At 38.4% G+C, this 18,668-nt stretch overlaps 1 protein-coding gene across 6 annotated transcripts in view; it reads right to left on the bottom strand.

The window, feature by feature from the left end:
* The window catches only part of CCDC90B (coiled-coil domain containing 90B), a 50,992-nt gene that overhangs the window by 11,047 nt on the left and 21,277 nt on the right, over positions 1-18,668 (bottom strand). Inside the window, exons 4-11 of one of the 6 annotated variants that reach the window (XM_072726042.1) lie at positions 18,312-18,422; positions 16,265-16,359; positions 14,864-14,919; positions 9,642-9,743; positions 8,958-8,999; positions 8,795-8,866; positions 8,434-8,487; positions 6,512-6,626 (exon numbers count right to left, since the gene is read on the bottom strand). In XM_072726042.1, coding sequence (XP_072582143.1) covers positions 6,512-6,626; positions 8,434-8,487; positions 8,795-8,866; positions 8,958-8,999; positions 9,642-9,743; positions 14,864-14,872 — 394 coding nt within the window. In that variant the 5' untranslated portion in view covers positions 14,873-14,919; positions 16,265-16,359; positions 18,312-18,422. Of the gene's footprint in view, positions 1-6,511; positions 6,627-8,433; positions 8,488-8,794; positions 8,867-8,957; positions 9,000-9,641; positions 9,744-14,749; positions 14,920-16,264; positions 16,360-18,311; positions 18,423-18,668 lie in introns of all 6 variants that reach the window. The other 5 variants (XM_072726041.1, XM_072726044.1, XM_072726043.1 and 2 more) reach the window with 5 other exon arrangements.

Raw genomic sequence — 18,668 nt, forward strand, 5'->3', positions numbered from 1 at the left:
GTTAGCTTCAGGCATTCCTATGTAATGTCCTTTACAAGCAGATCTTAAACCATCTGCCACAACAGGAATCGTGTTCCCTGGACAGCAGAAAATATTTTATTTTATTTTATTTTATTTTATTTTATTTTATTTTATTTTATTTTATTATTTTATTTTTTTCAGAAAATATTTTATAAAGCCCTTTTACCCTACTTTTAGAAGACTACCAAATTTAGAGAAGAATTAAAAAGATTAGTGACTATTCACAGCCCCCGCTTCAGACAAGAACAATGACCAAAACTTCTCCTGGACCTTCCTACAAATGGTTTGCAAAAGGCCAATAGTCAGGGACTAACAGAAAAACCAAGGCTGAACTGTTCACCACCCAAAAAAGGCTTTTGTTAAAGTTCTTTCTTCTTTTCTTCCTTCCTTTCCTTTCCTTTTCTTTCTTTCTTTCTTTCTTTCTTTTCTTTCTTTCTTTCTTTCTTTCTTTCTTTCTTCTTTCTTTCTTTCTTCTTTCTTTCTTTCTTCTTTCTTTCTTTCTTTCTTTCTCTTTCTTTCTTTCTCTCTCTCTTTCTTTTCTTTCTTTCTCTCTCTCTCTTCCTTCCTTCCTTCCTTCCTTCCTTCCTTCCTTCCTTCCTTCCTTCCTTCCTTCCTTCCAAGATTTTATTTATACATGAGAATACACAGAGAGAGGAGCGAGAGAGGCAGAGACACAGGCAGAGGGAGAAGCAGTCTCCATGTAGGGAGCCTGAAGGTGGCACTAAACCGCTGAGCCACCCGGGCTGCCCTGTTAGAGTGCTTTAGAAAGATTTTACAAAGGCATAAAACTTTTGATCCCAGTTTTAATTAAAAATCTGATATAGGGGATCCCTGGGTGGCTCAGCGGTTTAGCACCTGCCTTCAGCCCAGGGGGTGATCCTGGAGTCCCAGGATTGAGTCCCACACCGGGCTCTCCTCATGAAACCTGCTTCTCCTCCCCGTGCCTGTGTCTCTGCCTCTCTCTTATTGTCTCTCATGAATAAATAAATAAAATCTTTAAAAATAAATAAAAAAAATCAGATATAAAGCAAATTTAGTTAGCAAAAAAAGGCCAAGCCCTTGATATTCAGGCCATAATCCAATTCTGTGGGAATTAGTAACAACTGTCTTTATCTTACAAATCTCTCTAAAACTAGAAATCCAACTCTAGAAAAAAATCAAAGCCCACCTATACCTCTCACAATGTCTGTAGATATTATAAAAGATCAGAATATTGGGCCAAAATTGTCCTGCACTTAAGAAAATTTGTTTTGCATTCTTTCACTGTCCCTTGAAATTATCATGTCTTCAAAATGTAAATAGAGCCCACAATTGCCCGTGACTGAAAATTAAAAATGCATTATTTCTAAAATGGCTATGGTGCCCAGATTCTGGCACCTTCAATAACAAGCAGATAGGTCTATCTCCACCTTAGAGAAAACTTGGATAATCTCTCCATATCTTTGGGATGTAAATTTTCTACCCCCATCATCTCTAGGACATAAGAGCTATTCTTTGACATATAAATATTAGGGAGAAGTATCTGAACAAGTATGAGTAAAAACAAAAGTTATAAGAGTTTTATTTGCATCTTGTCTGTATATTTGTCTATATACTAGACGGTAATACTAAAATTTTAAAAGCTCTATTTTACTTGGTTTGAAGGCAAGTGCTTGTAAGGACTGGGTATTCTAAAACCCAGAAAGCTAGAAACTAACCCAAATATTTTTCAAGTTCATTTGATTATTTAGTATTAAAGCTAATTTAAAGATGTTGGTTAAAAAAAAAAAAAAAAAAAAAAAAAGATGTTGGTTAAAGACATGTCTGTTATGCAAGAGTTAAATAAGCTCATGTTATCTCCTTTGCAAAACTTATCAGAAAATAAACTTAGCAGTGGTTGACTTTACTGCCTCAGGAAGTTTTGTGGGTAGTCTAAACATGATTGTTAAAAAGTAAATAACATAAAAAAAGGTTTGTATATAAAGTTTTTTTTTTTTTAAGATTTTATTTATTCATGAGAGAGAGAGAGAGAGAGAGAGGCAGAGACACAGGCAGAGGGAGAAGCAGGCTCCATGCAGAGAGCCTGATGTGGGACTCAATCCCGGGACTCCAGGATCACACCCTACCCCGAAGGCAGGCGCTAAACCGCTGAGCCACCCAGGGATCCCCATTGTATATAAAGTTTTAATTGCTTCCTAAATCTTTGGTAACCTGAGACTTCAGAAACTTCACTGTTTTGCTAAATTAAATAATGAATTAAGTGTATCTAGATTACTTAATGAATTTATCTTATGTCTAGTGCTTACTTTGGAAATTCTCTACTTTTATTACAGAGAAACCGTTTTGTGCTTTACTATGAAGCATGTTTCTAGAAATTATGAAATATATTCACAAAACACTTCACAATTGCTTACTACTTAGTTTTCACTAGAAATTAAAGTTTCTAAGATTTAAGGAAGGTAATAAATGTAATTAAGACAGATGGAAATAAGGGAAACAACTCTGTATGTAGGGAAGAGTAAGATAGGTATTTTGGGTAAAGAGATTGTACACTAAAACTGCAGCCAATGTTGGCCATCTCTGACCTGAGGTCTCAAGTGACCTCAAGGAGAAATCAAACAGGTAGAAGCAGAAGACTAGTTAAGCAATATTTTCAAATCAGATATGATAGAAACATATTAAGATGACCTAAGGGTCTTTATGTCTTTATGGAAATCAATAAACCTTAATTTTAAGGACCGTAACAGGTTATACAGAACTGCTTACAAGCACATAGACACCCTCCCTTTTGTATCTATGATGTGGAAGGACTCTCCCAGGCTATAGCCCTCATTAAGACCAAAAAAAAAAAAAGCATTTACTAACCTACTTTGGTTTTTTTTCAGATTGACAAAATACAGTTTTGCTGAAGGAAAAGAAAATAATTTTGTCCTAAAGTGAGGGTGATTATTTAAAAGAGGGAAAATTTCGGACAAAATCTGAATGTAAAGAAGTTGTAGGTTTATGGAACAATAATTTTCGACAAGAATTTTATGTGTGGTCAGTACTGGAGAAGATGTGAATGAATGTAAGTAAGTAAATAAGTTTGTTTTCTCTTTGTTAAAAGGACAGAATTTTCTTAAACTATTGGTCTGCTCTAATAAGAAATTATAAACAAAGCCTTTCTTTACATTTAAAGCACAGATGACAGATTCTTTGGTTGAGTCATAATATAAAAAGCTACATTTTGCTCACAATGATGGAACCATTTTTATTTGCCTTTGAAATATTTTATTGTCATTTTGGTTAAATAATTAAATACTATTTCATAATAATTTGTGATCCTATTTAATCAAATGTTCAAACTTTTAAAATATATTTTGATATACTTCAAAAAATCAAATTCTGAAGTTTTTGGACCATAATCTAAAATTTAAAAGATTTTGTGAGAATTTGGTATAAGTCTTATCATGTTACTATTTCACTCTGATGCTAATACAAATGTCTTCAGTGAGACTCAAGATCATAAAACTGAACCAGGTAAGAATTTCTGAACTAGTTAAAAAAGCAGATTCAAGCAGAACAAGAATTAAAAAATCGGACTGAATGGAGAATTATTTTTATAACTTTGAAACACTGTTTTAAAATGTTTTTTTCCATATTCTTAAGCTGATTCACAGCAAACATTTTTCTTTTTCTCTTTATCCTATCCCTCCAGCATTCAGAAACCCAGTAAGTGTTCTATTTTCAAGGAAGTATGTTTGCATAATTTAAATAACAGTATATTCTCCTTGTAACAGGACACAATGGGAAAATTGGTAGTAGTATTAAGGCTTTTTAGACAGATTTACATAGACTCAGATGGGACCAGACAGTGTTAAGGACTTCACTGAAGCCTATAAAGCCCCCTTGGAAATATTAGCCTAACACTGCCTACAGAGTTCCCAGCAGCTTTACCAGGTAAGTAATGAAGATCATTTCTTGAGAAGAATTCACCCAAATCTATAGGTACTTCAGGTGAAGTCTGATGGCAAGTAGTTGGCTTGGCCTTAATGAAGGTCATTTCTTGAGAAGAATTCACCCAAATCTATAGGTACTTCAGGTGAAGTCTGATGGCAAGTAGTTGGCTTGGCCTCTAGCTTTGTTAACCTGGAAATTCCTTATGAATAGCTCCAGCATAGCAGGTTTAAAGAGCCTATATGGTCAACTGCTATTCCTGCTGCACTTATGTAACTTAATCAAACCAAGTTCTTTTAAAACTAAACTTATTTTGCAAACCAACTAGTGTTAATTTGGCTATCTTTGCTAGAAACAGACAGACATTATAGAAAGAAAAACACACTTGTGTTGGGTTGGCTGAGAGGGGCACCCAAAATGGCGGACATCTCATATTGGTCAAAATGGCTGATCTTCCCGCCAAAGCAGCCATGACCACCACATCATCTCCAGTAAATCGAAGCCTAGACAAGAAACCAAAACTTTCCATCCAGGACTTTCCATCCAGGGACCACCCCCATCATCTGTACTATCCCCACCCCCAACCAATCACCTAGGGACACGGTGTTCCCTTGCCTAATTTGGCAAGGGACCCACCCGGATCCGGACCCGGAACCAATAAGGCTTAAACACCCCCACACTCCCCAACCCCGGTGCGACTTCTGTAACTCGGGCCACCTCTCCGAGTCACGGAACCTTGCCTGGGAGCGGTCCCCATTAAAGCACTCTCGAACCTACTGCCTGGCTCTGCCGTTTTTTTTTTTTTTTCTCTGCCATTCATTTTGGAAAAAACCTAGCAACTTGTGTATTAGATTTTAATACTGTTCATCAAAAACTAGACTAGATCTGAATTATCTCTAGTTTCCTCCAGTGCCTGGCTACAACTCTCTAAACTAGCATTTTTAATTTTTTCTCCTACCTTTCTCCCTTGGAATCATTTGAGACCTAAAACTGCCCCTTTCCCTGAAGGCTTGCCAACCAAATAAAAACTTGATGTAACCTTCAGAAGAATCACATTACCTCACATCTAGACAACATTCATGTCTGTTTTAGGGGCCTCTCAAAAGATCAGACACATTTGAATTATAAACCAGTAAAATCTGTGAGACTGTCACTGCTTGCTCCCACTCTAGCTGAAGATGATTTCAGCTTGACACCGACAAGTGACAACTGGCTACCCTCAGAACTCAAAAAATATTGATCCAGTCATTAACCATTGTTTTGTTTCTATCAGAACGAAACATCTGATTACTCATTTAATTAAATCATAGGCCTAACTTTGAGAATATACCCACATGCATCATGACCTCCTAAAGAGTTTAACTGAGCTGATCTATTGCCAGTACTAACAGACTCGTTCAACAAGATGGAAAAATCTATCAACACTCAACTTTAAATGTGTGAAACTTCAGGGAAGTGCCAAGGGCAGGCTGCCCTAAGATGGGCCACTTAGCCCATGAACATTTCTTTGAGTTAAAAGCAATTAAAACCCAGCAGACTGAGGAAAAGCTCATTACATCCCCCATTAACTGCCTAAGTTTACATTTACAGAAAGGAAAGCCTATATCATGACAGAGCTATTAATTGAGATTCCTCTTTAGGAGGAATCTTAGGAGACTCTTAGGAGACTTATTTGCGTAACCGCAACTTTTATTTTCCAAATGGCTGTCCTTCCTTTTGTATCAACAGACCCCCTACCCTCCTTTCCTTAGCTCAGGATGTCATATAAGCCTCATGTTGCCTGAATATCTTTGAAATTTCATATTTGTTTTCTCTTGTTAATCTGTCTCATGTCAATTTCCTAGTCCAGCCAGAAAGGCAGAGGACATTCTTTCTCCCCGATAATACCAGAGAAAAGAACAAAATAGTGGTAACTGAGAGTAGCACTAAAGCCTTAAATTCTGATCACATTTTTCAGGTAAGCTGAGATTGATCGGGAAGGTGTGGGAGGGGGAATGTTAAACCAAAGGCCCAAAATGGTGTCACTCAGGCTTAAACTTTCCCAGAAATGTAGTCTTAACTGACTAGTCGGGCATTGTCCCAATAGGGATAATGGGTCTGCCGCATGGCCCTCTCCCTTCCCCCAGAGGGTAATCTGTACAAGACTCCCTGTTTTTATCCTTATAGGAAAGTGACCTTGTTTAGAACAATCCTTTTCTTCTGCTAGTAACTTTCTTGCCCACCCTCCTTCCTATAAAAACCTTCATCAAGCTTCCATTCCCTCTACTTGCTAGATAAAAGGCTGCCCAAATCACTTTAAAAAGCCAATTAGAGGGATCCCTGGGTGGCGCAGCGGTTTGGCGCCTGCCTTTGGCCCAGGGCGCGATCCTGGAGACCCGGGATCGAATCCCACGTCGGGCTCCCGGTGCATGGAGTCTGCTTCTCCCTCTGCCTGTATCTCTGCCTTGTCTCTGCCTCTCTCTCTCTGTATGACTATCATAAATAAATAATAATAAAAAAAAATTAAAAAAAAAAAAGCCAATTAGATCTTCAGATTAATTTAACTGAATTTTAACAAGATACTGAATTACCTTACCTGCAAGGTAACGAATTGTCTCAAGCTTGTTAGACTCCATCAGTGTTTTCAAAGAAGCAATTTCAGTGTCAATTTTATTACTGGTCTCAGAAATAATACTTCTGGTTTGGGTATCCTGCAGTAAATAAGAATGAGACCAATTTGGTTCCTGTGTATTATGGACACAAACATTTACATTAGAAACCTTTATTTATGGGCTAACTTTGTAATGTCGAAGTCTTAACTGGGGAAAGAGTAATGCACAGTGATAGAAAAAGCATATGAACATTACACACTGACAAAATATTCCTTCTACTTTTGATATGTGGAGATCCTTTCTTAGTATTTGTTTCTTTGGATTATCATATTTTGGGTACAGTCTACTAAAAGCCTCATAGTAAGAAATTTGAGACCTAAAATATAATAAACTAACTAGGAAAGGAACTAGAACTATGAACACTTTTTTTTTTTTTTTTTTTGGTAAAGATTTTATTTATTCATGACAGAGAGAGAGAAAGGCAAAGACACAGGCAGAGGGAGAAGCAGGCTCCATGCAAGGAGCCTGACGCAGGACTCGATCCCAGGACTCCAGGATCACTCCCTGGGCCAAAGGCAGGCGCCAAACTGCTGAGTCACCCAGGGATCCCCTATGAACACTTTTATGTGTATAAAATCCTTAGGACACCACAGTTAAAACTTCTGCACAATTATAAAAAAAACATTTATAATGTCAACTGGCACCAATATGAAAGGGAATGGCAGAAATGCTTTTGTTGGGTAACACCAAATGCTATGTGTATAGGGGATAAGGGGTAGGTAGAGAGCTAAGATGGTACATGGAGCTCAGAAATTAGCTCTGAGAGAATTTGATTTTTATCTGGCCAAGAGGAAAAGAGAACAGAATACTTGGAAAGACAAATGAGACATTCCCTTCTATTTAATTATAATTAACAAAGAGTGATGTCTCACAGCACCTGGGTGGTACAGTCAATTAAGCTACTGACCCTTGGTTTTGGCTCAGGTCCTGATCTAAGGGTCGTGAAATTGAGCCCTGCCTCTGGCTCTCAGCTCAGCATAGAGTCTGCTTAAGACTCCCTCCCTAGGATGCCCGGGTGGCTCAGTGGTTGAGCGCCTATGGCCCAGGGCATGATCCTGGAGACCCGGGATCGGTCCCGTGTCGGGCTCCCTGCATGGAGCTTGCTTCTCCCTCTGCCTGTGTCTCTGCCTCTCTTTCTCTGTGTCTCTCATGAATAAATAAATAAAATCTTAAAAAAAAAAAAAAAAGACCCTCCTTCCCTCTCCTTCTATCTCTCCCTGGCTTGTGTTCTCTCACTCTAAAATAAATAAATCTTTAAAAAAAAAAAAAAAAAGGTGATGTCTCTTCTATTAGAACATAGACCAAATCACTTTTAAGGAAAGTAGGCAGAGTCAAAAGCTGGGTTTTACTCAAGCCACAGAGATTAAACAATGATTACAATTCAGGATTAGGAGGAAATAAAACAGTTGTGGAGTACGAAGTTTAGAATCCAGGTTCACATTCCAGCTTCACCACTTAGTAGTTCTGTGACTCCAACCTCCCTGGGCTTTATTTCCAAATTGGTAAATGGGAATAAAGAGGGCCTACTTTAGAGGCTGATAAGGAGAATTAATAGAAGTAAAGCAAATAAAACAGTATCTTATATATAATAAGCACTTAATAATTATTTACTGTTAGTTTAAAAAACTTTAACGTATGTAACTGAACCTCTGTCCTCATTTAAACACTAATGGTGAATCCTTTTCTTTCAAAAAATAGTTATTTTGTATATAAAAATAATTAAGTTATAAAATACGTTACCTGGAAAGCTTGTTTCTGACAGAGATGACAATTCAGGTACCACACATAAGAGCAGTTACACAGGGCATGAAAGTGGCATAAAAGAAATTTTTACATACTAGTTTACCTTTCTGGTAAATTCTGTGGTTGCTTCCATAAGTTTCTTTTCTTGATCTGTAAACTAAAGGATATAATGAAGCAGGTTAAAAAAAAATTTAAAAAAGGTGGGGCACCTGGGTGGCTAGGTCAGTTAAGTCTCTGACTCTTGGTTTTATCTCAGGTCATGATCTTGGACTTGTTGGATCAAGCCCCATGTTGGGCTCCGGGTTCCGTACTTCATGGAGTTGGCTTAGGATTCTCCCTCTCCCTCTGATCCTCCCCCTGCTCACACTTTTTTCCCCCAAATAAATAAATAAATCTTAAAAAAAAGAAAATAAAAAAGACTAGAAGGAATTAAAAAGAAGTAAGTTACCAAGAAAGCACATTACCATATCAGTTACCCTGCTCCTTTCTAGGTTGATGTCCAGTTTATTGTCTGCTCTAATTTGACTGGTTTCATTCTTTAAAGAAAATAAAAATATTAAAAAAGCAATCTCATAATGTTTAGAAATTAATAAACTATTTGAAAGTGAGAAAAATACTTAAACTTACTATCAGTTGCTGCTTAACTTGTTCCAATTCAGTTTTCATTTTCTAGGTATAAGAAAAATCACATTCAATTGCCATTTATACCAAATACCTACAGCATGATTTATTCAATAAATCTGAAACCTTGCAGTAGTAAAAGCCAGACAACCTCTACAGATTTCTAATCAAACATTAACTAAAACTAGATAAAAAAGGAAATATTTCATCATATTCAGAAAATACTTCATCATATTCAGAAATTATGGATAGTAAAAAAGTAAAGAAAGTATTTGTTCTAGTTTTATTTTATCTATTTATTCTACTTTTAAACCATGACTGATAATCTAAATTTAAAAATAGTTAAGCTAGCGAACAAAATTCCAACTGAAATACAGAAAGTTTTCTTTTAACTGACAAAAAATTAGTACAGAATCATTTAAAATGGAGAATGTCACATTGCTTTAAATTCTAAGAACATATAAAATGTACTAGAAATTTTATATAACATTTAGACAGCTCAAAGATTTTCCCTTCCACATGATTTTTACATGTGTAAGGCACAACTCTTAACTCTGGTCAAGAAACTATGATTTATACATAGAAACATTAGTATGGTTAAGCATGTGTATACTTTGACCTAAAAACTTGGTAACTGAATGACCACATAAAATCATTATTTTATTAGTAATAAATTAAAACTTGTATCACCTGATTTTCTGCTCTTAGATTTGCAAATTCACTTTTCTCTAGGATTACCATGTCTTTCCTGATGGAGTCCAAATGAGACATTAGTTGTTGTACTGTTATTTCCTGGAAAACAAAATAACCTAGTGATCTGGAATGGCATTACCTCACACAAAATTGTTTTCACGTAATGTAAAAGAATCTGTTGTTATGCTACAAAATATAATCTTGCTTAGCCAACTAAACCAAACCAAACCATATGAAACCTGTATATCAAAATAAAGAGGTTCCAATCCAAGGTTGCCACATACGAGGACCCTGAACTCACCTCTTTCATGGACACACCAAATCTACACCTATTTATAAAGCATTTACTCCTAAACAACAACACCAGGCTAACTGAACAGCTTCTGCACAGCAAAACATGTACCACATACAGAAAGGCAAGAGAGACAGACAGTCACGAAGTGAACCCCTAATCCCGACAGAACTACAGTGGAAAGAGACTGTGCTGAATGACCATGAACAGATTTGTCTGCCCTGGGATACAGAAAAAATTACGAGGTTTCAAAGGGTAACTAGAATATAAAAGATCCAGCCCCAGAACTCTGCCAAACACCGTGGGAGCTGCTGCAATTCTCTGGTTCTCAGGCACTGGTCAGCATCACTGTTTATCTTCCCCCTCCACCTTGAGAGCACAGATGGGAGCAGGGTCTGGGAACCATAGCTGGCCTACCATCTCAACGAGCACTAGGTCCCTAGCCCAAACCAACACAGTGTCCATGAAAGTGGCTCCAGTGTAACACACCAGAATATCCGTGGTCAGTTTTCACAACAGCTAACTCACTGACATAGGTGCAAAGCACCCTAGAGTAATCCAGTCCCCCACCACTTCACCTCCAGATAATTTGCCAGGATACCCCCAGCTCAAAGCAGCCCAGGACCTACCAAATTAGCTCACCTACACAAAGGGTCTGGGGAAGCCCTGGCTTGCACTCATTTCACCATCAGCTGTTCTCCCATGGTACCCTCTGTGTGGAAAGTCCCTAACCCACCCTGGCCCATACTCATTTAAAATGAAGCTGTTCTGCCAGGGCACTAGCTCCATGGAGGGCTCCAAGACTGCCCAGAATGAAACCTCTTCAACTTTAGCTGTCTTACCAGGCAAGTACCCTGGGATTGCCTCCAGACAAAACCCACTATAGCACCAGTTGTCTGGCCTGGGTGCAGTCTACATGGAGAGCTATCATATTATCCCAGCCTGTACCCACTTTGGCTCTGTATATCCCCCCAAAGTGGCCCTACCATGAAGTGCTCCAGGACCCAAGCCCACGACATCCACATAGTCAGAAAGCCAGCTCAAGTCAACAGACACACATTCTCCACAAAGGACGATTAGATACAATATCATTCTACTCTTAAAAAGTAGTTGTTGCACATAATTAACAGCAACAAACAAGGTAAAGCAAGAAGGAGGAACAAAGGAATCTGCTTCAAACAAAGCCAAAACCTCAGAAACCTAATTAGAATGGAAATAAGAAATATGCCTGGGATCCCTGGGTGGCGCAGCGGTTTGGCGCCTGCCTTTGGCCCAGGGCGCGATCCTGGAGACCCGGGATCGAATCCCACATCAGGCTCCCGGCGCATGGAGCCTGCTTCTCCCTCCGCCTGTGTCTCTGCCTCTCTCTCTCTCTCTGTGACTATCATAAATAAATAAAAAATTAAAAAAAAAAAAAAAAAGAAATATGCCTGACAAATACTTCAAAATTATGGACATAAAGCCCATGGGACTGGACAGTAGAGTGAATAAACTCGATGAGAACTTGAACAAAAATACAAAATTAAAAAGAACCAATCAGATTTGAAGAACACAATAAATGAAATGAAAAATAAACTGAAGGGAATCAAGACATTAGAGGATGGAAAACAAGAGATCAGCAAATGGAAAAGAGGGTAATGGAAAGCACCCAAAGCGAACAGTAAAAAGAAAAAAAAAGAGGGGAGAGGTTAAGGGATCTATTGGACAATATCAAGTGAAAAAACATTTGCATTATAAGCATCCCACAAGAAGAAGGGGAGGGGGCCAGATGAGTTATCTGAAGAAATAATAGATGAAAACCTCCCTTACCTGGGGAAGGAAAGAGACATCTAGGTTCAAGAAGTGCAGAGAAGTACTAATTAAGATGAATCCAAGAACTCCACACCACAAAATAATTAAAATGTCAAAGATTAAAAATAAAGAAGTTTAAAACCAGAGAGAAGCAATGAGTTATACATACAAAGGAAATCCAATACTATCAGTTGATTTCCCTGCAGAAACTATATAGGCTGGAAGGGAACAGTATGACATTTTCAAAGTGCTTAACGTTGTAAAAACTTAGAACCTAAATATCCTACCCAGCAAGGTTATCATTCAGAATTGATGAGTTTTCCAGACAAACAAAAGTTTAAAAAGTTCATTACCATTAGAGGTGATTTCTCTTATTTACAAGAAATAATGAAATGATTGTTTTGTTTTGTTTTTTTTTTTTTTTGAGGAGAAAAGAAGAGGTCCAAATTAGAAGAAAACTATAAAATGAAAAACTTTCATGAATAAAAGCAAACATTAAGGTAGTTCAGCAAACACTTATAAAGTGAGTTTGAAGACTTTAAAGCCAGAAGTAGTAGTCAGTTATATCTAAAAATCAGCTAAAGGGACTCGCAGATTAAAAAGATATAAAATAGGCAGCCCAGGTGGCTTAGCGGTTTAGCGCCGCCTTCAGCGTGGTCCTGGAGACCCGGGATCAAGTCCCATGTCAGGCTCCCTACATGGAGCCTGCTTCTCCCTTTGCCTCTCTCTCTCTCTCTCTCTCTCTCGAATAAATAAAATCTTTTAAAAAAAGATATAAAATATAACAACACACACAGAAAATGTGCAGGGGGAAACAAAAATGAATTTCTTTAAGCATGTGTTTGAACTTAAGTGACAACTTAATATAAGACTGCTAAGTTCTTAGGATGTCATATGGGAACCGTACGGCAACCACAAACCTAAAATCTGTAATAGATACACACAAAAAAACAAAGCTAAGCAGAATACTAAAGTGATTGATCACAAGGAATAAGAGTAAGAGACCAAGAGAGGCATGGAGAAGAACTATAAGAGTGACAAAATGGCAAAAAGAACATATTATGTCAATAATTACTTTAAATGAAATGGTCTAAGTGTTCTAATCAAAAGATATAGGGTGACAGACTAGATTTAAAAAAAAAAAAAACAAAACACCCATCACAGGGCACCTGGGTGGCTCAGTGCTCTGGGATTGATTTCCAGCATCAGGCTCCATACAGGAAGCCGCCTCCTCCCTCTGCCTATATCTCTGCCTCTGTGTAGCTCTCATGAATAAAGTCTTAAAAAAAAAAAAAAAAGGACTCATCTATGTGCAGTTTACGAGAGACTTATCTCAGTACTAAAGAAACATACAGACTGAAAGTGAAGGGATGGAAAAAGATACACTATGCAAACTGACATGGTGGGGGTAAGAAAAAGCAAGCCTGGGTAGCAATAATTAAGTCAATAAAAACTGACTTTAAAACAAAGACTGTAACAAGAGACAAAAAGGGGCATTAAATGATAATAAAGGGATCAATCCAACAGAGGATATAACAATTATAAGTATCTGTGCACCTGACACTGCAACACTAATAATAAAGCAAATGTTAATAGATAAAGGGAGAGACTGACAGTAATACAATCCTGGGAGACTTTAATACCCCTCTTACGGCAATGGGTAGATTATACAGAATAAAAATAAGTAAACAGTGGTCTTTCAAACAACATATTAAACCAAATAGACTTAAAAGATATGTATAGAACATTCCACCTCCAAAAAATAGATTATACATTGTTTTCAAGGGAGCACATAACATTCTCTAGAACAGATCACATGTTAGGCCACAAAACAACTCTTACTAAATTTAGTAAGACTGAAATCATACCAAGTAATCTTTTCCAACCACAACAGTATAAAACTAGAAATAAAATGCAAGAATAAAAGTGGAAGAAACAAACACATGGAGGTTAACAACATGTTATGAAACAACCAATGGGTCAATGAAATCAAAGAGGAAATAAAAAAATTCATGGAGACAAATGAAAATGAAACACAATGGTTCAAAATCTTTGGGACACAGTGAAGGCAGTTATAAGGAGGAGATGCATAGTGAAACAAGCCTACCTCAAGAAACAAGAAAAATTTCAAATAAATAACCTATCTCTACATCTCAAGGAACTAGAAAAAGGGCAGAATAAACCCAAAGGGGTAGAAGGAAGAAACTAATAAAGATGAAAGTACAAATAAATGACACTAAAAAAACCAAAAGAAAAATAATAATAAAACCAAGCGCTAGTTCTTTGAAAAGATAACAAAAGTGATACATTTTTAGCCAGACTCATTAAGAAAAAAAAGAGGAAGGACACAAGTAAAATCAAAAACAAAAGTGGGGAAATAACAATCGACATCACAGAAATACAAAAGATTAGAACAGAATACTATAAAATTATATGCCAGCAAAGGGGACAACCTAGAATAAATATATATATTCCTAAAATATACAAACTTTCAAAATTGAGTAAGAAATAGAAAATCTGAACAGACTTAATTACTAGGAATGAAATCGAACTGATAATCAAAAAACTCCCAGCAAAGTCCAGGGCCACTTAGATTCACAGGTGAATTCTAAGAGTTAATACTTGTTCTCCTCAAAATATGCCAAAAAGTAAGAGGACAGAAAACTTCCAAATCCATTCTATGTGGCCAGCATTACCCTGTTATCAAAACTAAAGACATTACAAAGAAAACAACAAGCCTGTATTTCTGATAAGCGCAGATGCAGAATTCTTAAAAAATACTGACAAGCTGAATTCAACAATCCATTAAGAGGATCATTTACCATGATCATGTCTGATTTACTCCTGGGATGCAGGGATGGTTCAGTATTCACAAACCAATCGCTGTGGTATATCACATTAACAAGAGGAAAGGTAAAAACCATATGATCATCTTAACAGATGTAAAGAAAAGCATTTGACAAAAAAACAGCATCTGTTCATGATAAAAACTCTCAACAAAGTGGGTACAGGGGGAACATACCTCAACATAAAAAAACCATGTACGACAACCCCACAGCTAATGTCAGACTTAATGGTGAATAATAGAAAGCTTTTCCTCTAAGATCAGGAACAAGATGAAAAGGTCTGCTCTCACCAGTTTCATTCAACACAGTACTGGAAGTCCCAGTCCACAGTACTGGAAGTCCTAGCCTATCAGACAACAAAAAGAAATACAAGTCAGAAATTGGTGAGGAAGAAGTATAAATGTCACTATCTGCAGATTACTTGAAACTATACATACAAAATCCTAAAACTATACACAGAAAACCCTAAGCTCTAAAACTCCACCAAAAAAACCGCATTCTATAGCAAATAAGGGAAAGAATATAAAATGGAAAAAAAGATAATATTTTCAATAAATGGTGCTAGGAAAACTAGACAACTGAGTGCAAAAGAATAAAACTGGACCACTTTCTTATCATACACAAAAATAAATTCAAAATGGATTAAAGACGTAAATAAAACCATAAAACTAGATGAAAACATGGGCAGTTATTTCTTTGTCATCAGCCTTAGCAACATACTTATGGATATGTCTCCTAAGGCAAAGGAAACAAAAAATATTGGAACTACTGCAAAATAATCTTCTGCACACAAAGGAAACCATCAACAAAACAAAAAGGCAAAAAAAAAAAAAAAAAAAAACCACAAAAAGGCAACACAGTATGAGAAAACACATGCCACAAATGATATATATAATAAGGATTTAATATCCTAAATACACAAAGAACAAAATTCAATACCAAAAAAATCCAATCAAAAACGGGCAGATCAGAATAGGTATTTTTCCAAAGAAGATATACAGATCGCCAAGAAACCCATGAAAAGATGTTCAACATCACTAATCACCAGGGAAATGCAAATCAAAACCACAATGAGATCACCTGACACTAATCAGAATGGCTAGTATCTAAAAGACAAGAAAGAACAAGTGTTGGCAAGGATATGGATAAAAGGGAACCCTCATGCACTGCTGGTGCCAATTTAAAGTGGTGCAGCCACTGTGCAATATAGTACAGAGGTTCCTCAAAAAAATGAAAAATAGAAATACCATATGATCCAGTAATTCCACTATTGGGTATTTATCTGAAGAAACAATAAACAATAAAAACTATAAATCAGTAAGACTGTTAAAATCAAAGGCCCCAAATGGTGTCAGTTAAAATTTTCTGGGGCTTAATATCTAATCTCACGGCAGTTTCAACCTCCTCCAGAAATACAGTCTTAACTAGTCATTAGGGAATTTTTGGATCAGTACCAAAGAGTCTGCCACATGGGCCCACTCTATCAAAGAAAAAATGAGATTATCTGCATAAGATTCTTTGCTTTTACCCTAAGGGACAATCCTTTTTTTTTTTTTTGCTAATAATTTTCTTGCCCCACCCTCTTATAAAAACCTATTTTGTACAACTCCTCAGAGCCACACTGTATTTGCCAAATGAGATATCCAATTTATGAATCATTTAATAAGACCAAGTAGATCTTTAAAATTTACTTCGTTAAGGGATGCCCGGCTGGCTCAGGTAGTAGAACATGCGACTCCAGATCTCGGGGTCATGAGTTCAAGCCTCACACCAGGCACAGAGATTACTTAAAAAATAAAAAATAAAAAAATAAAAAAAAATTACTGGGTTGAATTTTTGTTATTTAGCCATTTGGCGGCAGTGTGGGAAACTGAAGCAAACTTTTGGCAGCATTTAAGGAGAAGAAGAAACACAGACGTGGTACCCACAAACCCTCTGAGTTCACAGTCTTTCTTGCTGTTTCTGAGGGCTGTGGGTAATTTCCTCATTTCTGAGCTGTACTCTCTCTTTGGTTTTTGTTGTTTTTCAGTTGAGCTCCTGACCTAATTGGCTTTCCTTTACATGGCAGGTGAGCTTGAAATGGCAGATGGTTATGCCTGGAGCCCAGTTAAGCCGGCAGAAGGGTCTTCTAGGAGCCAAGGCTTTCAGACCACAATTCTCCATGCAGAAAACCCCAGCAAGGTTCTAAGGAATTGCTGATGATGCACACAGGGCCTTGTGGTCAGCTCACAGTACTTGCAATATGTTCAGGTGCACATTTGTCTTTTTTTACATAGATAAAGGCTACAGCTAGTAGGTATCTTGGAGGCCAATAAGCCACAAAAATTGGTGGACAAAGTCGAGTGTTTAAAGGCTGTTAGTGTTTGCCACCTCTAAGAAAATGTCACACCAAAAAACAATACCTTGGATAATGGCTGACTTTTTCTAACATTTAACAAAGTTTCTGTAAGTAATTTAAATATAATTGTTAAGAACAATAAAAGGTTTAAATACATAGATAATTTCCAAATAAGAGGTGGGGCAAGATGGCAGAAGAGTAGGCTCCCCAAGTCACCTGTCCCCACCAACTTACCTAGATAACTTTCAAATCATCCTGAAAACTTACGAATTCCGCCTGAGATTTAAAGAGAGAACAGCTGGAAAGCTACAGTGAGAAGAGTTAGCGCTTCTATCAAGGTAGGAAGACAGAAAAAAATAAATAATCCAAGGGGGAGGGGCCCCGCAAGGAGCCAGGCTAAGGCCAGTCGGTGAGAGCCTCCAGGACAGGAAAGTCCAGTCCTGGAGAAGCAGGAACCTTACCAATCTTCCCGAATGGAAAGGCGCTCGCAGGGAACTCGGGCAGGATGCCAGGAGGTGCAATGATGCCCTCAGGCTCCCAGGGTCACTAAAGAGGAAGTGCGCCCCGGGGGAGAGCATGCCACACAGCGTGGGCTGAGCTCCCTAAAGGGCTGGAGCACATGCCCGGCGGGGCCCCAGGAGCAGCTGGGGGGCGGCACAGGCGGCAGCTCCGCCCAGAGGGGGCTGCGCAGTCCGGGCAGCAGCTCAGGGGCGGCTCAGGTGGCGGCTCCGCGTGGAGGCGACTGCGTGCCCCAAGAGCGCAATTCCAGCAGCGAAGGACCCGGAGCCCAAGGCGCCGGGGGACACAGCCCAAGATCCGGTGCTCCCCCTGGGACAGGCGGAGGCCGGGAGGACACAGGGCAGCAAGGACGCTCCTGTCGCCAGGCAGCCCTGAGCTGTGCAGATCCGCGCCCCCCCCGCCCCGCCCTGGGAACATTAAGGCCCCTGGGGACTGGGAGCTGTGGTAGTTACTGCTGGAGCTGACTACAGGGCTGGAGACCTGGCTGCTACCACTGTTGTTGTTCCTCCTGGTATCACCTTGTGCCTGGGACTGAGCAAGGCCACCAGGGAGCAGGGGCCTCATAGGATAAACAGCTCCCACTGAGCCGTGCACCTGGCAGGGGGCTGGGCAACTCCCCAAGTGCACACACCTGAGAATCAGCCCAGCAGGCCCCTCCCCCAGAAGACCAGCTGGAAGGACAGGGGAAGAGCAAGTTCTTGACCAAGCAGCACTGGAAAGTTCCAGGGGAAGTCTAGGGACTTAGAGTATATAGAATCAGAGGTTACTCCTCCTTGTTTTTTATTTGTCCCCCCCCTCCTTTTCCTCTTTTTCTCCTTTTTCCATTACAACTTGTTTTTAGCCACTCTGCACTGAGCAAAATGATGAGAAGGAAAACTTACCACAAAAGAATGAATCAGAAACAGTACTCTCTTCCAGAGTTACAGAATTTGGATTACAATTCACTGTCAGAAAGCCAATTCAGAAGCACAGTTATAAAGCTACTGGTGGCTCTAGAAAAAAGCATAAAGGAGTCAAGAGACTTCATGACTGTAGAATTTAGATCTAATCAGGCCGAAATTAAAAATCAATTAAATGAGATGCAATCCAAACTGGAGGTCCTAACGACGAGGGTTAATGAGGTATAAAAATGGGTGAGTGACACAGACACAAGTTGATGGCAAGGAAGGAAACTGAGGAAAAAAGAGACAAACAATTAAAAGATCATGAGGAAAGGTTAAGGGAAATAAATGACAGCC

The sequence above is a fragment of the Vulpes vulpes genome, chromosome 11, assembly GCF_048418805.1.
Source record: "Vulpes vulpes isolate BD-2025 chromosome 11, VulVul3, whole genome shotgun sequence".
NCBI classification, from domain to species: domain Eukaryota; kingdom Metazoa; phylum Chordata; class Mammalia; order Carnivora; family Canidae; genus Vulpes; species Vulpes vulpes.